This window comes from Octopus sinensis, linkage group LG1 (assembly GCF_006345805.1).
Source record: "Octopus sinensis linkage group LG1, ASM634580v1, whole genome shotgun sequence".
NCBI classification, from domain to species: domain Eukaryota; kingdom Metazoa; phylum Mollusca; class Cephalopoda; order Octopoda; family Octopodidae; genus Octopus; species Octopus sinensis.
In genome coordinates this window covers 29,830,146-29,850,294 of record NC_042997.1, presented here as the reverse complement: position 1 = coordinate 29,850,294, position 20,149 = coordinate 29,830,146, and the positions used below count along the sequence as shown (strand labels likewise).

At 34.4% G+C, this 20,149-nt stretch overlaps 1 protein-coding gene across 1 annotated transcript in view; it reads left to right on the top strand.

The window, feature by feature from the left end:
• Positions 1-19,695, top strand: part of LOC115219026 (lysozyme-like) — a 150,634-nt gene extending 130,939 nt beyond the window's left edge. Inside the window, exon 5 of the mRNA XM_029789071.2 lies at positions 19,407-19,695. Coding sequence (XP_029644931.1) covers positions 19,407-19,603 — 197 coding nt within the window. The 3' untranslated portion in view covers positions 19,604-19,695. The remainder of the gene's footprint in view (positions 1-19,406) is intronic.
• The last annotated feature ends 454 nt before the right edge of the window (positions 19,696-20,149 follow it).

The following is a 20,149-nucleotide window of genomic DNA, read 5'->3' as shown; positions in this document are numbered from 1 at the left end:
AAATTTGATTTAATACTAAATTGAATCTTTCCCTGTACGTTTGGAGTTATACTCCTTAATATTATATATATATATATGTGTGTCTGTCTTTGTGTCTGTGTGTGTCCCCTGTAGCTTAGCGGTGCAGTTAAAAAGACCGATAGAATTCGTACTAGGCTTAAAAGATAAGCCCTAGAGACGATTTCTTCGACTTTCACCCTTCAATGCCGTGCTCCAGCATGGCTGCAGTCAAATGACTGAAAGAAGTAAAAGAATAAAAGAATCTCACAAATTTTGTTGACAATTGTCTGATGCATTCTTCCAAGTGCATCAATAAAATATCTTTGTCGAAAGGTTATTATTATTACTTTGCCTCTTGGCATTCTCGATCGAGCAAACTGTGCTTTTTAAACATTGTTTAATAACTGCATTATCTATAAGACACTCTCGAATGTTTTGAGAGAATCTCTGTTAATATTTCCTGCAGATAGAATGGCAATGTAGATGCGCCCTCTTTAGCACCAGGAATTATTTATCTCTAATGCTTTTAGATAACAATGGCGGCATGGTTGTTATTGTTATTTTTCCCCCTCATCGGACCCAAATGAATTGAAAGATATCGAATATCATCTAACGATGACAATACGATCTTATATTATACGTAGCTTATTCGAAACTACATTGTTAAAAGTGTAGACTTTCACGCGTGAGATTTTTATTTTAGGGAGCCTTGACTGCTATTTCTGGCATGCTAAGAAAATAACATATGGGTACTCTCGTTAGATTGCATTTCCTTAAGAAAGTAACGTCTAATAACTGTTTATAGTTGAGTATTTGCATTCACACATACAAACCGATCACACAGTAGCATAGATGTACATTATTAACACTGCAGAATGTTTTGTATAATTTACTCAGGAAATAGTTCAATAGTGCACGTTTCTAGAACTTATTTTATAGACCACAAAATCAACAAAGTCGAAACTATGATGATTGCAATTGATATGTACAAGGCTATAATACGGTATCGCAATTCAATTAATGACATTTATTTATAAATTTATCCATATAAGTAGAACTGTAATTATGATAATAAATTTTTTAAATAATTACAAAGCTACAAATATTTGCCTTAGAACTATTTTTATTTGTTCTGCACATATTGATAGTTGGAGAATGTAATGAAATTTGAAAGTAGGAAAATAAGAACAAATTGTTTTCTATAACTACATATCGCAATAGATGTAGCCCGAATTCCTACTTATTCTGTCCCCTTGTTACCTTTCAATATTAATGATATATAAGGTGGACACGTAGTCCATAACATATCCGCAATCAAAGTAGTCAATTAAATTGCTGTCAGTAATTAACATCTCCTTCCAATCATAGATCCCAGATTGATGTGTAGTAAATTCAACACACAGGATTTGAACTCATAGTATAACCGGAATTGTAGTTCACAAAGTAATTTGTACCACTTTCTGTAATGTTGCCATTGCCCTGTTTTATGGTCATAATGATATTAAAATTCGCCCTAAAATATAATATTCCTATCAATGACATCTTCACAGCATTGTCTAAAGCTGCAAAATTTCTTTTATCTTTTTTAAGTGTCCATTTACTGTCGTCCTCAAAGACCTATAGCAATTTTGCATTCCATTAGTATCTTCATATATTGAATTATTTGTATGTCTGTATTTTCAGAATATTCAGTGTCCACGGAGACTTGTAATGGTATCAATTGTCAATACAATAGCTTCTTACGCACACTTAATAACATTATCTGACCATTTGCAGTGTCACAGCAAAATAAGATTGTTTTATGAAGCACAGTATTAACGAAACGACAGAGAATTTGCATTATATAGTTCATGGTGAATTTAATAATAATGCCCTTTTATGATGACACTAACGTAGCCAAGTTATAAAAGATTGTGCATGCAATATATAAGTAATATTGTTTATGATATAACGTTGAATAGTGATAAAGTAGCAGGATCGGTAATAAAATGAAAGATTTAGTTATACATATTTACGCACAGCTACACTCATCAACGTCAGAGCATAGATGATCATGACTTTCATAGATCAAGGGTAAAGAAAGTATGTTGAGATGTTAAAATTAATGATATTTTGTTTCTAGTATATATTAAATTCCCTTGGAACTTTTAATTATATTTCAGGATGGCCTAATAAAAGACAGGATTTTTGTGGAAAGAAAAACAAAACGCATCTGTGGCGGCGTCTTTCACTCAAATTATATTAATATATAAATAATGCAAGCATGAGTGTGTGGATAAGAAGTTTATGGAAAGAGATTTGTGCACTCCCAACAATACGGATGTGCAGCAGTGATTCAGTAGAAATTTGCCTGAAACTACCAAATGTTAAAGAATTACATAAGTATAATAATTATCGTTTTTCGCACAACTGAGATTCCCCCATCTGCTGCCAAATGCAGTAGACATCTGCCAGGAGATCGTGTAGCATATGACGAAATATCTCGTAGAGCAGAGCACCCACGCCGGGTGACTTATCCATCTTGGGGCTCGGATTCACTCATCATATTTTGTCAGCTGTTACCGGCTTTTTGCGGAACTCTTCTTCCCGAGGCTGTGAGCTGCAGCAGGGATATAGTCCACTTCCATTTTCAGGTCACTCTTTTCCCCAACCACTTGAGCGAAGTACCACTGGAAAGTTTTACACATGTGCTTAGAATTAAGTAACACGCACCCTGTCCGATTCGACAAAACCGAAGTGGGTTTTGGGGCCGTGTTGTGCTTCTGCCACCCGGGTCCACTAAACGGCTTTCGTTCTTTGATGCCTTGGAGCAAACCCCTTATCTCTAACAATGCAGACTTCGTTTTTTGCATTGAAAGTCCGTCAAGAGTCAAGCTCATCACTCTCGCAAGATAAATCAGAATGCCTCTTCTAAGTGCCTCTTTTTGGTTACAACCTAGTTTAATCTCTTCTCTAGAATTCTCTAACCCTATATTTCACTAAATGTTATCGATTATAATCCAATAGCCCTTTTCAGGGCTAACCACCATCGGTTTCTGATGACTGCGCACATCGGTTGCTAATGATTGCCCACTGATACCTATAGTTTCCAGCAACCTCTGCTATAGAATTGGCTATCAATATTTCTTATTAAATCCTATCGATTCTAATCGAACAATCTTTTTCAGGGATAAACACCATCGGTATCTAACGATTACCCACATCACATCCCTGTAAACTAGCTCTCCAATTCAGTTTCTTTAACTTTGGCGCGCTGGGAAAGACACATTTAGTTTCCATTAACGAGGGCCTCATCTATTGAACTTACTTAGATCTGCCGTACAAATCATAAATTGTTGGTCAGTATAAACGACTACTTCTGAATTGTGGGAAACCTATGTTACCTCTGTCTACTTATCTCCACCTAACTCTGTCCAGATACGATATGGATGATCCAGTGCTGTTTCTTCATTTCCACATTGGTGCATTCAGGGCATCCAGGTGGTACCTGTCAACCAGTTGGGAATAACTCAAGAGTTTTGCCATGAAGAACTGCTTTCAAAATGGGGTTCCAAATATGCACTAACACAATAACGTCCCTAGGAATACCTCCAAGATCGAGAAAATTCTTACCTACCTACTTACCTACCCAACTACCTACCTACCTACCTACCTACCTACCTACCTACCTACCTACCTACCTACCTACCTACCTACCTACCTACCTACATACATACATACATACCTACCTAAATACATACATACCTACCTACCTCTCTACCTACTTGCCTGGCTACCTCACTCTCTATGTATGTATGTATGTATGTATGTATGTATGTATGTATGTATGTATGTATGTATGTTTTATCTATCTATCTATCTATCTATCAATCTATCTATCTATCTATCTATCTATCTATCTATCTATCTATCTATCTATCTATCTATCTATCTATCTATCTATCTATCTATCTAACCTCTCGTACTTACACTCCCTGCGTACAGATTTACGTTTATATAGTTTATTTCTATATTCACTTACTCAAGGTGCAATGGCCCAGTGGTCAGGACAGTGGTCTCGCGGCCGTAGGATCGCGGTTTCAATTCCTAGACAAGACGTTGTGAGTGCTTATTGAGCGAAAAACCCTAAATCTCCACGAACCTTGCTTCACACTTTCACCACAACTTTCTCTCACTCTTTCTTCCTGTTTTTGTTGTACCTGTATTTCAAAGGGCCAACCTTGCCACACGGAATCTCCCTCATAACTACATTAAAGGTACACTTGGCACTGGAGTGCTCAGCCACTTGCACGTAAATTTCAGGAGCAGGCTTCTCCGTTGATCGTAACAGCTGGAACCCTCGTCGTCGCAACCGACAGAGCGTCACGATATCCACATACCAATATGTCTGTGTATATTTATGTAGTCATTCTTCCTCTGTTTTGTACATTCTCATCTGATCTCCTTTACTCTAACAGTGAATCTTTTCTATCTGTTTCTAACGACTTTTTCATATACTATGTTTCTTCCACGCGCTCTTATATATTTTCTTCCTATTTATTATCCTTCCTCCTAATACATTTAATAATTATATTTCTACCGTAGCACTGAATCCTAAACTGCTATTCAGCAACCTTAAAAATTAATTAAACCCTTCCAATCCGAAAATTGGTGGCAGCAAGACACATGCATACACACATATTCTCACAAATATTGTTCTAATATTTTACTTATTTACTGTTTTAGGTCTCAATTATTGCATTGTTTTGATACTGCATTGATATTTCTCTAGTCGTGAATATATTTTAGTCAGAGACAGTGTATAATGATCTCCATTTAGTTTATCATATCAATTACAACGATATTATTTAATTATAACAAATTACTTTTAAGTGATACTTCGAAAGTTACACCAGGTCCTTTTGAACATATAATTAATAATCCGATTGCAATAAAACTAGAAGTATATTTGTGCATCTGTAACACCAACGGATCATGTCTCCAGCATTCTTTCACATAAGATCTTGAATTAAATAGTGTAAACTTTAATAATATATAAGAGGATTATCAAAGCAAATGTAAATCAGGAAGTGCGTCTCTACATAGATTTACTGTTAATCACATATTAGAAAAGGGATGAAAATTAAGCGAAAGAATTGCGTCTATGAAAAACTATATAGGTAGACAAAAATCTGCTGTATATGTACACATATGTACACGCAGATATACATGTATATATCCATATTTTTAAGGCGTGTGCGAAATACTTTCATATCATATATACAATGGTGCTGAGTTGATTGTGTAGGTATACGTGTATGTGGGAACACGCGTGTCTATGTGTTTGTGTGTATGCGTTGTATGCATACATGTATGTATGGATATCTATCCATATATATATTTCAGCACTCTCTCGTATAAACAAACATACTCACACTCTATCACGCACACACAAACGCACACACACATACATACACACGCGCGCACACGCTCACACACTGGTATATATATATATATATGTGTGTGTGTGTGTGTGTGTGTAAATAATTAAGAGACAAAACCTCTATTAAGTAATTCAATTAATAGTGAAAGATATTAAATATGATAAATCATATAGAAAGATTTGAATTATATTATAGTAAATATTATTCTAAAAATCACTAAATGAAATGAACATTAAATTGATTACGCCCGTTTCGTGATAATATTTAATCGATAATACTAAAATCGATAATATTAAAAGTTTAATTTAATTCGATTGAAAATTAATTCGATTTAAAAAAATATACCCACTCTTCAGGTCAATAATAATATTAATATTAAATAAATTAAAACTGGTATTCATCAATACGATAAGTTTTGATTTTACTTTTTATTAATATGTTACATTTTATTTGATTATTTATTGTTACGATACATATGGTTTAATTTTTATATTTTTTATTTTAGGTTCTTTCTACTTTCTTAATTTCACGTTTAAAATTTCAGTTAACTGGTATTCATCAATGAAAATTTTACTTTTCATTAATATTGTTAAATTTTATTAGATTATTTATAGATTATTTATTGTTAAGATACATATATTTCTATATTTATTGTTTAATTATTATATTTTCATATATTTATATTATTATTATTATTGTCCTGACGAGTGGCTATACATTTTGAAATCGAATTAATATTAACTTTTCATATTATCGATTTTAATATTATCGATTTAAATATAGAGTCACGAAACGCGTATAGTTAATTTAATGTTTATTTAATTTAGTGAGTTTTAGAATAATATATCGGAAATATTTCTATATGATATATTATAGATAAAATCTTTCACTATTAATTGAATTACTTAATAGAGGTTTTGTCTCTTAATTATTTACTTATACATACATACATATATATATATATATATATATATATATATATATATATATATATATATATATATATATATATATATATATATATATATATGTATATATAATAGGGAATATAAATTCCAAATTAATAGAGAAAAGTTCAATTAAGCATTACTAAATCAAATTTTTCAATATATAATATATGTAAATCTCTATATATAAAACTGAAATGCGATTTTACCGCTTGGATCGCTTTCAATGCCACTACGACCCGTCCGATTCGTTCCAAAATTTACAGGGACATGTAGAATGAGGTGACGATGCCAGTGGGCTACCTTAGACATCCATATCTTAAAAGGTGTGGTTGCTAGGGGCCATCTTCCTCACTCACGCTATTTCCTATATTACCCTCTCACTTCCCTTCAAAAAGTCCACTCCCGTTATTTAATGCAAGAACATTTTCACTCACTCTATCTCTTAGCTTCCCATGATTTTTACTCATGTATCTCTATACAGAGAAACAAATATTCCATCGCCATCGCCACCGCATTCTATTGTCTACCTGTCATCGACCAAATACACAGAGAACACACCAACGAGCGTCTATGTGTGTGTGTTCTATATATAAATATGTATATATAATGTACATATACAAAGTGTATATATCTGTATTTATGTATATTAAACTTTTTAATGCTTTTTGATAGTTACGTAGAGGGAACTGGTTGCTTCTTTACAGTTTTTGGGTGCAATTTGGGTGCGAGACATAATTTTCTCTGTTAATTACGTGACCAACAGGGGTCTAACAGGGGGAAATTATGCCTAAACATGAGCGCAGCGCATGTGAACATCCGAAGTGCTTTGAGTCGGGAGAAGAATTGAGCTGACGCAGACGTGTTGCAAAACAAGTGAGTACACGTGCAGAACAGAGGTGCATGAGTGCAATAGGACTTGCTAGGCTGGAATACAGTGTACAGTATTGAATATCCCAGTGATTAATGCGGTAAGGCTGAGGCTGCCAGCCAGTGCTTGAGCTATTATATGCCTCGGTCCTGCAGGAATAAAAGTGTGGCATGCTGGCGCGTTGTAAGGGACAAACAACATTCTCTATGTGACCGACCTAGGGTCTTACAGAGATGAGTTGTGTTTACAAGGGCACACTGAGCATTGAAAACAAGCGAGAAAGGCATGTGTAGCGTATGAATGTGACAGAGATAGTGTTTTGCTGTCTGCCTTGAAGCAGACCTTTCCGTTGTTACTGCCTGATATTTATGATTGATCTTTCTAAATATTTTATTTCTCAACTTACTCAAGATCTTTTGTTGTTTATAAATGGGAGAGAGATAGATAAAGATAGAGAGTAAGAGAAAGTGAGGGAGAGTCCGAGAGAAAGGAAGAGTAAGAGAGTGGGAAAGTGAGAGAGAAAGGAGAGAGAAACAAAGAGGGAGAATCATCATCATCATCATCATCATCGTTTAACGTCCGTTTTCTGTGCTAGCACGGGTTGGACAGTTTGACAGGGGTCTGGGAAGCCAGGAGGCTGCACCAGGCTCCAGTCTGATCTGGCAGTGTTTCTACAGGTGGATACCCTTCCTAACGCCAACCACTCTGTGAGCGTAGTGGGTGCCTTTTCGTGCCACCGGCACAGGTGCCAAGGGGGCTGGCAGCGGCCACGATCGGTTGGTGCTTTTTACGTGCCACCAGCACAGAAGCCAGTCAAGGCGGCGCTGCATTCCGCCACGTTCGGACGGTGCTTTTTACGTGCTGAAAGGAAGCAACAGAAAGTAACAACCACACTCTTACCCGCGCGTAGAGCGGGTCACCTTCAGCTAGTATATATATTTATATTCACATTTATATATATATATATATATATATATATATATATATATATATATATATATATATGTATGTATATATGTATGTATATATATATGTGTGTTTGTATGTATGTATGTTTTTGAAATTCAGTTTGTGTTAAGGACACTTAATCTTTTAATGGATGTTAGCATCCTTTAAATATTTTAAATACCTATATATGTATGTATACACACACACACGCACATATGTACGTATCTGTATCTATATCTGTCAATCTATCTACCTATTTGTCCATCTATGTATGTATGGATGTTTTTATGTATATCTGCCTCTCTCTTGCTCTCTCTCACACGCTATGTATATATATGTATGTATTTATGTATGTATGTATGTATGTATGTATGTATGTATGTATCTATCTATCTATCTTTCTATCTATTTTTCTATGTATCTATATATGTATATATACATATATACTGTTGAGTCTGGTGAGATTCATTCTCTTTTAGCTGAGTGTGTTAAATTTCGTTGTGTCTTGAAACCTTTTCAATAGTTGGGGAAAAAATGTTGCAAGACGCAACGAAAATTTTAGAAAAATAAATAATTAAATGAGTGGAAATTTTACCGGTATTAAAGGAGAAAGACTCCCCAGACACAACAGAATATGCTTTAACTCACTAACTCATATAAAGCATCTGGCAAACCAAATCCAACAACTATATATATATATATATGAATGATATGATTTATCATAAGTTAGTCACAAATGCATTTTCATATATATACATTTCGGGGTTCGTAAAATGTACCCATACTAAGCGTATAGTCAAGTTTCTCGACGGTTATTATATTCAAATATTTCGAAGTATCAGTGTTAGATGGATACAAAGTTGAACAAGGTTCAACTCGATAAAATCTGTCCCAGGGAATTTCTGCAACAGCAAGAATTGCACGTTTAAAATATAATCATCTGAAAATAGTCTCATGGTAGATTGAAAATTGTCTCATGTGAGCTTCACAGAACGCAGTAGGTCCACAACTGCTGCTATGAATATGGCAGTCAACATTGAAAGAGATACTCGCGCAGGAAGAGGGAATCCCTATGTAAATCGTAGTCGATAAAGGACGACGATGGGTTTCCACCTGGCGATTTTACTATTCTCTCTATTAAAAAAATTATAAATTGACATTCAAGCGCTCGCTATAAAGTCAAAACTTTCATTACACGCACACAGACTAACTCACATACATCAGCCACTCATTCACACGCATGCACACTTTCATACGCAAGGGTATATGTATGTATAATTAAATATTTCGCATATAAATCAGTTTCACAAGAAGAAAATTAACTTCATGTGATTTTTATAGCGATCACCGAAAAGTGTATTACATGCCATGAAATCAATCGAATGCTAGATGTATCTTATTGAGTTCTTAAATAAAAATGTAAGTAAGAATTAACGAAATATCGCAAAAAAACCTGCCCAAAACTTTCGATCTCCTATAAATATAAATATATATAAATATATAATTGCTATTACTCATCAGCAAATTTCTGCTCAAGATACCAATATATGTACATTTATTTATTATCAAGATCTAAATATGTTTCATAATCAGACATTTCTGTTCAGGGAGATACGGTGTTTGCAATAGAATTCCTAACCATACAGTTTTGAATAACAGTTTTGGTTAAATTAAGTATATGTTACAATGAGTGTTATCATGTTGGAGGAGCACGCCATCGTGTTGGCTGGGTCGTTTCAGCTTCAGCTACGTTCAACCGGTTTATTTGCTGAACGTAAAGATCTCCATGGCCGTGTGATTGTTTTCAAGCATTTCATAGTGGATGAACTCTTTGCAATACTACCAGACACATTTTCTAGCGTAAATGCATCCCTGTCTTGGCTTTTGCTTTCTTGTTGGGACTCAGTCATTCGTCCGTCTTCATATTGATGGAAAACCCCATTTTACGATGCAGTAATGATATACGTCTACGAGTAGACTCATATTGAATGAACAAACAGGTGGTGTTATAGGAGCGCTGGATTCTTTTCTGTTTCCTTTTGAGGCTGTGATACCATGTACCACATTTCGGACATTACCCTTTCAGTGAGTGTGGCAAGGAACGTTATCATGACAGCGTCCCGTTTGCTGCACCAACTCCCTACGGGAGTGTTGTGGTTCCCCGTTGTGGATCTTTATTGAAATTAATTGACCCCAAAGAGACAGGGCTGTCTAATTCCCTTTCCCTGAAGAGTTAAAGTCATATCTCTGTAGATCTTGTAGTAATATAACTTCTCCCTATACAGCACAAATGTTTTCATTGTTCATTGTTTTCTACTCTCCATCTTCTTATATTGAAGGAAGTTGAAATTTAATTCCTGCTTGAGAAAGGTTAGACAAAATTTGTAGATGAAGATCTGAGCGGCAAAAATGCATAAAGCACTAATGACTAAAGTATTTTTGCTGTCAATTCAGAAGCATTGAAAACAAACGAGCGAATCCACCTGCTAACCATACATATCTTAAATGTATATATATATATATACGTACGTATATATATATGCATATATAACCATATACATACATATATGTACGTGTTTGTGTATCTATTTTTATGTAATAATGTTTGTCATTCAACGTAACATATTATTTGTTAATTTGCTAAATAATGATATTTAGCGTTCGTATATATTTATAAAAAAGTAGTATTCAAAATACTCATCACTGACTGGCGATCAATCACATAAAACTCTGCGTAGCAGTTTTAGTACTACAACTTCAATAAAACCTATTTTACTATACCTTGTATACATGTATATATGACATTTACAGGCTTGTATAAAAAAAACCCAGATATTTAGACCCGGTGCTATATAAAATTCACGAGCACAAAAATGGTGTCTCTGGGGAGCAATCCAAAGAAAAGCTCGAATATATTTCTATTGTCCAGTGTTTATTGACTAGTCAAAAATTACCGCTTCGTCCCGACCAATAAGAATTAATGCAACAGACGTCTACCGTTAAAGAAACTAATGTGTAACATTGACTGATTTTACTCATTTGCATATCAATACATTTGCTAGTGTCATGTTAATTAACTAAAGTCCTGTGCCAGCGAGGGAATGTTGATAAATTGTAAGTTAGATGCGTAGGTTTAATACACTACATCAAAAATTGGCTGCCTAAGTAGACCACGTGCAAGATAGAGTGTGCAAAATGATCTATGATAATTGATACATATATTTCGGAATTCCGGATGATTAATGTGATAAGTTGTACATTACATTTATACTATAAATAAATTTATTGCTGATGGTTGCAATTACGGTTGATAGTAGTCTATGTCGACAAGCGAGATTATATAAATTATGCGAGCTTTTATAGGAGTGTATATGTGTTTCCGTTTGAATGTGTGTGTGTTCTGTTTTATATATGGATTTGTGCGTAGGTAGGCGCGAATGTTGATGTTAATTAGAAAATATTTAAGGTAATAAAATTTAGTTCCTGCTTATAAAATATTGAGGATATTATCACAGATGTGGATTTCAACGAACTTGTAAATAAATCTAACTTAACAGTCAATCAATAATGCCTGTGACAAGACAAATACTTATGGTAAATAATTCAATGGAAAGTAGCTAAGCTATTAGATCATCTGGTTAAATGCGTTAGATTATTCTATTTTGTGTCTTTGACGTTAAATTGGAAGTTTGCTGCTCTTTGAATTTTTAACTCACTGCGACTTTATTTAAATATTAATAAAATATATTTACAGAGATCCGGTAATCAAACCCAACTTTTATTAAATATTTAAACCTGTAATCATGTATGTATGTATGTATATGTGCGCATTCACACATATGTACATGCACACACGTCTACTCACACATAATACATACGTACATACACACACATACGCGTGCACACACACACACATGCATGACGCACGCACACTCACACCTATTTATACATGCATACACGCACAACATTCATATAAACTTCAGCAATATAAGGCCTTTAGATATCTGTAATCATTACACTATATAACAATTTGTTCTTAGGAAGTAGCTGTTATTTGCTCGTGTTGAAAGATTTTATAAAATATATTGTTTGTGATTTAGATATAGATATTCCCTAGAGAAAATGGGAAAATCCACAAGGACTAGTAAGGACAAGATAGTAATAAAATGTAACATGTATGTATAGTTAGGATAGACGAACGTGGGAGTAAATGTTTAGCAATGCGTAGTCTTTCAAGATTTTGCTATTGAAATGTAAACCACTTTCACGTATTAGCTCCAATCATAGCTTACTCTTTATATTTTATTATGTCATATATTCCCCATGGTAGTGGTGTTTAAAGTCAAGTATATAGTGTGGGAAACACTAGCATTTCAACACTGTGTGCACACCCATGCCATACTTGCAACGATGAAGTTAAGAATCAAAGGTATCTATGTAAATTAACATCCTGAAATCTATTCTACTGTACCATTCGCCACACTGTCTTGCCAAAGCACAGATATTAAGAATCGTTACAACACTGTGTATATTAGTGAATTCGTGCAATTCTCGATTTTTCCCAAAAGGATCCGCATTGATCTTTGCTTCACACAGCTTAGGAAAGAAGCTTGGAGGTATGATGTTCTACCAAAAGAAGCATAAATGCTACTTATTTCATCGGCGCCGAAAGGATGAAATGTAAAGTTGAACGAAATGACGTTAAGGATGTTACCCGGTGTTAACGATTCTGCCAGTTTGGCCTTATTTCTGCATCTATATTATCATATATCTCCATCAGTCATTACAGGTTATAACATCAAATATGTTCCTGCTTCCATCTGTTAATATAAGGGAAATTCTAAATTGTAGTATTGCGAAAAATTTAAACCATTTCTTCCGTTGTATATTCTTAATCACATTTATATTAGTTTTATTCTTCATACCATGTTTGTTTTTATCTAGCGGCTTTTGTTTTGTCATTAACAAAATCTAAAAATATACTTGCAGCACCACTAAATATTGATTAATATATGTTTTATCTAATGTATTAGATAAAGCAATATGTATACACATATGTGTTTACATAGTTGTGTTTGAATGTTTAGATACAATGTAATTTCCTTTGTCTTAAACCTACCTCAATTTATCTTAGACATATACCAAATTAGTTTCAAATATCTACGTTGGGATCTTTTTGCGTCTTTAAATAATTAATTAAAATATACTTTACTTGAAGTAGTTATCGGAAACTTGAAAATTTCACTGTTTGTATAGTAATATCACTGACAAAACAGACCAATATTCTAGTCTTTTTGTTATTTCGTTACTATGTATATATTCCTGTTTCTTGCCACTAATAGATAAATAATATATATTCCTGTTTCTTGTAACTAACAGATGAATTCTGGAATCAATCACCAATTTATGCACTTTAAGTAGATTTATCTGTTTCAAAAGAAGAATGTTTTAACCATTAAAATCCGATATACTGAAACTCGATTGCTATAGTGGTCATCTAAGTCACGTTGTTTCTTGCTTTGTACAGAGCTACCGTCTCCAGGTTCTCCGTCGTAATCGGTAACATTTTGGGTGTTTCAAACTGAGCTTACCAACTTTTCAATGTCTAGTAGTATAATTGTTTCATTCTATTGCCCAAGTCAGGTTTAATCTTGAATTTGTTATTCTCAGATCCGAGATGCTTACTCGTGCCGCTCGAGATAATGTATATATAGATTCAATGATACTTGATTTAATCTCTAACCCACAAATTCACCTTGGTTTATTTATTTTTAAAGGAAATATTCACTATGTTGTTGTCTTGTAAAACCAAAAGTAAGCGGAACTACGATCTTAAAACCGTTGTTATTTATGGTTTTTAGGTTCGATATTCTTGTACATACGTCACGAGGCCTTGTATACCCGAACGGGACAGCATATATTCATTAAGAAACGATGAAAATGCAGTGGGCCCCCCACCACAGAATTTTGGACCTAAAATCCCTACATTGATGAACCATTGATCTACGAGATAATGCCCTAGTTAATGTATTGACTAAGATATAAGTGTAACAGTTTCTTAGTTAACTTGATAATCTACTCTTTAAGGTGTGTCCATGAAGTTGCCTATTCGAGATCGCTGGGCATGGCACTAATATGAAAATAAAAATCTATCTGAAACTGATTTCATCACAACTAGAAGTGGCCAGACTGGATAAAATGGAACGTCATGTCTGTAACTCGACCAAAGGTCTGTTTAATCGGAACTGACGAAACAATAAACAAAAACAACGTCAACTGCAACAACAACAGCCACAACTATATATTATTGGGTGCTTTTTTGTTATTTCACTCATTTTAAGGCTAACATTGATTTTAATTTATTGGTGCTACGGTTCCGAGGCTGAACATGGAATGTTGTTTCTTCCGTCGTAGCTTTGACTGAGGGGATCCACGATTTGCAGAATTGCAGTACACTTTTAAATAGGTAATGGAATGACCCATTGCATGAAGTGGGTGATAATGGGTTGACCTGGCATACATAGTAGAGTAACAGGAAAATGTCGGGATATGCGATGCCCGGTTAGTAGGTGGTATATTTTCTCTATGCATAATGCACCGCAATTTTGTAGATGATGCAATGTAAGAAAATGGAAGATGTACAGTAGAATTGTCGGGAAATATGGTGATCATTGCAGAGTTCTTATTGCTGAGACAAGTTTTGCATTATGTATGAGTTTAAATAATAGTGCCTGGGTGTGTTTAGCTAGGTGCTGTTGAATTTTTAACTAGCTGTCTGCTGTAGATCCTATCATATTTCAAGTAGAAAAGAGTTGATACTGGACAGATAAGGGCGATTATGGAGTTAAAATTTGGAGCTCACAGATGAATTTGCTTCAGTGGGTGTTGAAAGGTGGATGTTGACTCAGAGAGATAGAGAGAGAGAGAGAACGAAAGAAAGAGGGTGAGAAAGAGAAAGAGTTTCCAAAAACCTACTCCAAAATCCACTTAAATTTAGTAAAGCATATACAGTCGTCACTAACACCGATACAGACATCATACTGAACGCAACGATAATTCGTATTCGATGAAAATGAATGTGGATGAATTATTTGGTGTCTAGAAGTAATACGTAACAAAAACCGGGTATGATATAAATTAGATGAAGAAAATTTATGCACAATATTTAGTCATCTTAAATTAAAAACTACAATTAGCACTAAAAGTTAATTTGCAAGACATTAGTATGAATATAGGTCGTCTTCCTCCTTCCTCTCCTGGTTCTGCCTTCCATTGATTGCCAGAGAACTAACTTTGTTAGCAATCTCATCAGCATGTCTGGTTCAGTGTCCAGCTAGCCTCATCTTTCTATACTGTATCTTCAATGTTACTTTTGGTAGTTTCTGGCATATGTCGGTGTTTGTTGTATGACTCGTCCAGGAGACATGGAGTGCCATTCTTATCATCCTCGTATAACTACCGTTCAACTGTTTCGTCAATGATTTAGTGAGCTTTCACGTTTCAGTCTCGTATAACAACCGTTCAACTGTTTCTTCAATGATTTAGTGAGCTTTCATGTTTCAGTCTCGTATACAAACGAGTTCATTGTTGTCAGAAACAAACTAACCTTTAATTTCCTTGCTAACTTTAAACTCTATACATTTCTCAATTTATGGCATGCGCTCCTGGCAAGAACTTTCTTTGCTACGATGTATTTTTCAGTACTTTGTGTCCATGCACCAAGTATTTGAAATTCGCTGACACAGGAATTTCGTGGTTGAATACTTGCAGCTCTGTTTACTTTGCGCTATAGCACAATCCTACCTTTTCCGATTCCAGCTCTAATCTGCTCAGCACCTCTTGAGCCTGATTTGTTCTCTCTGTTAGTAATGCCAGGTTATCAGTATAGTTTAGGTCAGTTAGTGTTACTGCTTGATGCCGTCTTTTTTTTACCTATGCAGTTTGAATCCCAGTTCCTCTTGCTCTCGTACGTTCTATGCATTAGATAGTCCAGAACGATGTCGAAGAGGTGCTAGCGTGTCACCTTGTAATACTCCGGCTTTGACTTCAAAGTATTCCGTCTCTCCATCAGGAGTGATGACTTTCGTTCTGGAGTTCTGATACAACTTATTTATTGCTCTCAGAGTTCTTAGTGGAATATATGTTTAAGTATTTTCATCATCATCATTTCTCTATGTACAGAATCAAAAGCCTTTTTTAAAGTCTACATAGATAATGATAGCCTTTCTGTTATGGTTCTTAACTCCCTCTACCAGACTTCTAAGTGCGACAGTGAGTGATGTTGTTGACCGTCCTGATCTGAATACATTTTGCTAGAGGATACTGGTATGGAAGGGGCACAGGAGCTGAGGTCAATTGTGGAAGATCAAGATGAATGGGTAAAACGTGTGGAAACAGTCTTGAGGCGTCCTGACCGACAACCTAGATAGATAGATTGATAAATAAATAGATGGATAGATTACTATGAACCTAAGTACAAACAAATTTAAACCTATCCTAAACCAGACCTTGCCGGTGGCTTTAAACATCCAACGTCGATAATCCAACGATTGGTTTACAGTATTAGTAGATATATTTCCAACCTATCCGCTGATGAATATACTTTGAAAATGCCAGCCCCATATTAAAGTGCCTCATTAGAAAGTTTAAATTTCGTTAATTGTATTATCTATATTGAACAAAACACAGACATGCTTAAACGCCATAGATAGAGAAAATACTACGGTATAATCCTCCATAGTGCCTGAATGTGGCTACAGATACAGCTACAAATTTTTTTAAACTCATATTTACCCACCTCTCATACTCACATAAATACCACAAGATCTATAGAAATACAGTCAAAGGTAGCTATAGCCTCCTTCGAAACATAGGGCCGATGATTTTCAATTATACAATACCAAAATTAAGAATACCCCCATCACAAAGATCCTATAGATGTAGACCTCCGGGCGACTATAACTGCTCCCTGAACAATAGGTGCGTGGTAAAAGAACCAAAGTAGAAAGCCTACCTCACCGACTTGAACAGAACAAGAAAGGCGTAATTTGTAATGAAGGAAAACATTTGCAAGGAGAGATGTACGCAGCATTTGGCTTCATTCAAAAATCTCATAAATGTACATATAATCAAACGTGTGTGTGTGTGTGTGTGTGTATTAGCAACGTTAAACTGCTGCCATGTATGGGGAGCAAGCACACACCACCGATCGGAACCAGAGCTAGTGTGGCAGGAGTTGCCTCCATTGGCAATAAATATCGAGTGCGAGAGCCACACTGAGTAAACCAGTTGAAGGTTAAATGGCAACATCATCGTCTCTTAGAGGACAACTACGTTAAAGTGGCCATAAACAGTACCACACACACACACACACACACACACACATATATATATATATATATATATATATACTCAAAATAAGCAACAAGAATGACTCCAGTAATTTGGTACGATCGTTTCGTACTACATCATTTTATTAAATGTTGTAAGTATTACAACAGTTTTAAAATGCTGAGTACTCATCAGCCAATTATAGAGGTTTTCCATTAATACAAAAATTTTGATATCAAGTGGCAACATTATAGAGAAGGTAGATATATAGACAAAGATGTGGATTTAAATTTTAAGAACATTTGAGGTAGTAGAACCCATCAACTGACTGACTAAGATTCGGTTGCTCCAGACTACTGTAAGATTCTGAGAGGGAAGAATTAGTGGGAAGAATATATATATATATATATATATATATATATATATATATATATATATATATAGTATTCAACATTTCCACTTTTCAAGAATTGAACGTACTTGGTGTATACATTGTCTCTGATATGCTAGCTGACTTCATATGGGCGCGCGTGCTGTAGAAATATTTCCAAGAATGTTTGTAAATGCATGATTAATCATGCACTCATTGCTTGCTGTAATTATTTTAATCTCATTCGGTCTTATATTTCTTGATTTTAATAAATTTGTTTATGTCGCCGCGTAAATGACTAAATTTCGTGTTTTAATCGTCTTTATCTATGATTACAAACAGATTACTTATAAACGTTTTAAGATTCAGCTATCATGTATGCGCAATGATATTTTTAAATATTTTTTTGTAATATTTGTTTGATGTTCTCTGAGACTGTCATCACGCTCATCATGAAATGAGTTTTCAAATTTGTCAATGTTTATGCTTTTATCATTCAGGTTCTTTAACTTTTGGCTTAGAAATGTGACTTTAATAATTTTCTGAAGGTTGTAAATTCATATATTTTTCTATGTAAATATCTCTTCAGTCTGTAAATGAAAGATAGCACTGCGTTTGAGGAGTGCATATTTTAATAATTTGGTGAATGTATCTTGTAAAACGAATCATGTTATTTTATGTAATGCACAACAGAAACTATTATGGTTTAGGCGCAGACATTTTTTTAATGAATTTCTTTCTTTAACTATATGATTTCGAGGGTCTGTCTTTCCAATCTCATATTTCTGTGCGTATTTGCCGTTCTATCGATTTCTATTGGAATTTTCTTTCTTTTATTTTTGCTGCTATATGGAGATATTGTGTGTTCGTTTATACGGGAAATAGCTTAGTGTCTTCAAGTTTTATCATTTCTATTATTTTAGAGATTTCCTATAATGTAATGGTTGTTTTACAGTCAGTTTGAAACTATAGAATTTCTAAATTCATTTTCAACATTACCCCTTTTCATGAATTGAACATATTTGGTGTATACATTGTCTCTCATATACTAGCTGAATTCATGTGAACTTCCAATCACATTTTTTTTTATCGTTTGCTACATACGCTAGTAGTCACGTGCTGATTGATTTGTTGCGTTCGTGTTTTTCGCCATTAGGTTTTAGTGTCAGTAGCCATGTTTTGTTTTAGTCGCAGTTCAAGTCACCATTTTAGGTGGTGATTTGACTTGAGCAAGTATTATATATACCTGTTACGTTAGATGTAAATTTTACCTAAACTATATAACGAAATATAATTATCGAAAGAATTGCATCATTATAAGAATGAACGCAGAATGTATTGGATAAAGAGATATCTAAACAAGAAAGCTAAGTACCGTGCTAATAGCACTTGGATCAATGTTGATATCTTCTCTTAGATATAGCGATCAAATATGGTGCCGTCGTATGTCAGTGCAAAATAATATGTCCTTGAATACTTGTATATATATTCATAAATATTTCTTTTATTGATTTCAGGTTGGCAGAAATGTGCAAATGATTTGAAATGTTCTTCTAATTGTGTCCAACTTTATGTTGTACTCTATAATTACCGATGCGGTGTACACACATGTGAACATTTTGCAAGAACATTTAACGGTGGACCAGAAAATTGTCAAGAAGATTCTACATTGCCCTATTGGCGGAAAATTTCGAAATGTCTCAAATACCAGTGAGAGAATTTATTCGATATGTTTCAATGAGATACGTATTTTGCCATTATATCTAATATTTACAAAAAAGAAATATTAAAAAACAAGGAATAATGGCGGTGCTCATGAGCTGAAACTGGAAAAATCAAAATCAAAATCAAATAAAAGCAATTCTGAGTAATAAGCTTTTTTTGTGTTTATTAAAAGAAACAAAATTCATTTCTTCTTCTTCTTCTTCTTCTTCTCCTTCTTCTCCTTCTTCTCCTTCTTCTTCTCCTTCTCCTTCTTCTTCTCCTTCTCCTCCTTCTACCCTTCCTTCTTATTCTCCCCCTCCTCCTTCTCCTCCTCCTTCTCCCCCTCCTTCTTATTCTCTTCCTCCTCCTCCTTCTCATTATTATTATTATTATTATTATTATTATTATTATGATTATTATTATTATTATTTATTATTATGATTCTTCTTATTATTAATTATTAATGCAGCGAACTGGTAGAATACTTAGTACGCCGTGCAAAATGCTAAGCGGCGTTTTGTGGGTCCTTAGGTTCTGAGTTCAAATTCCAGCGATG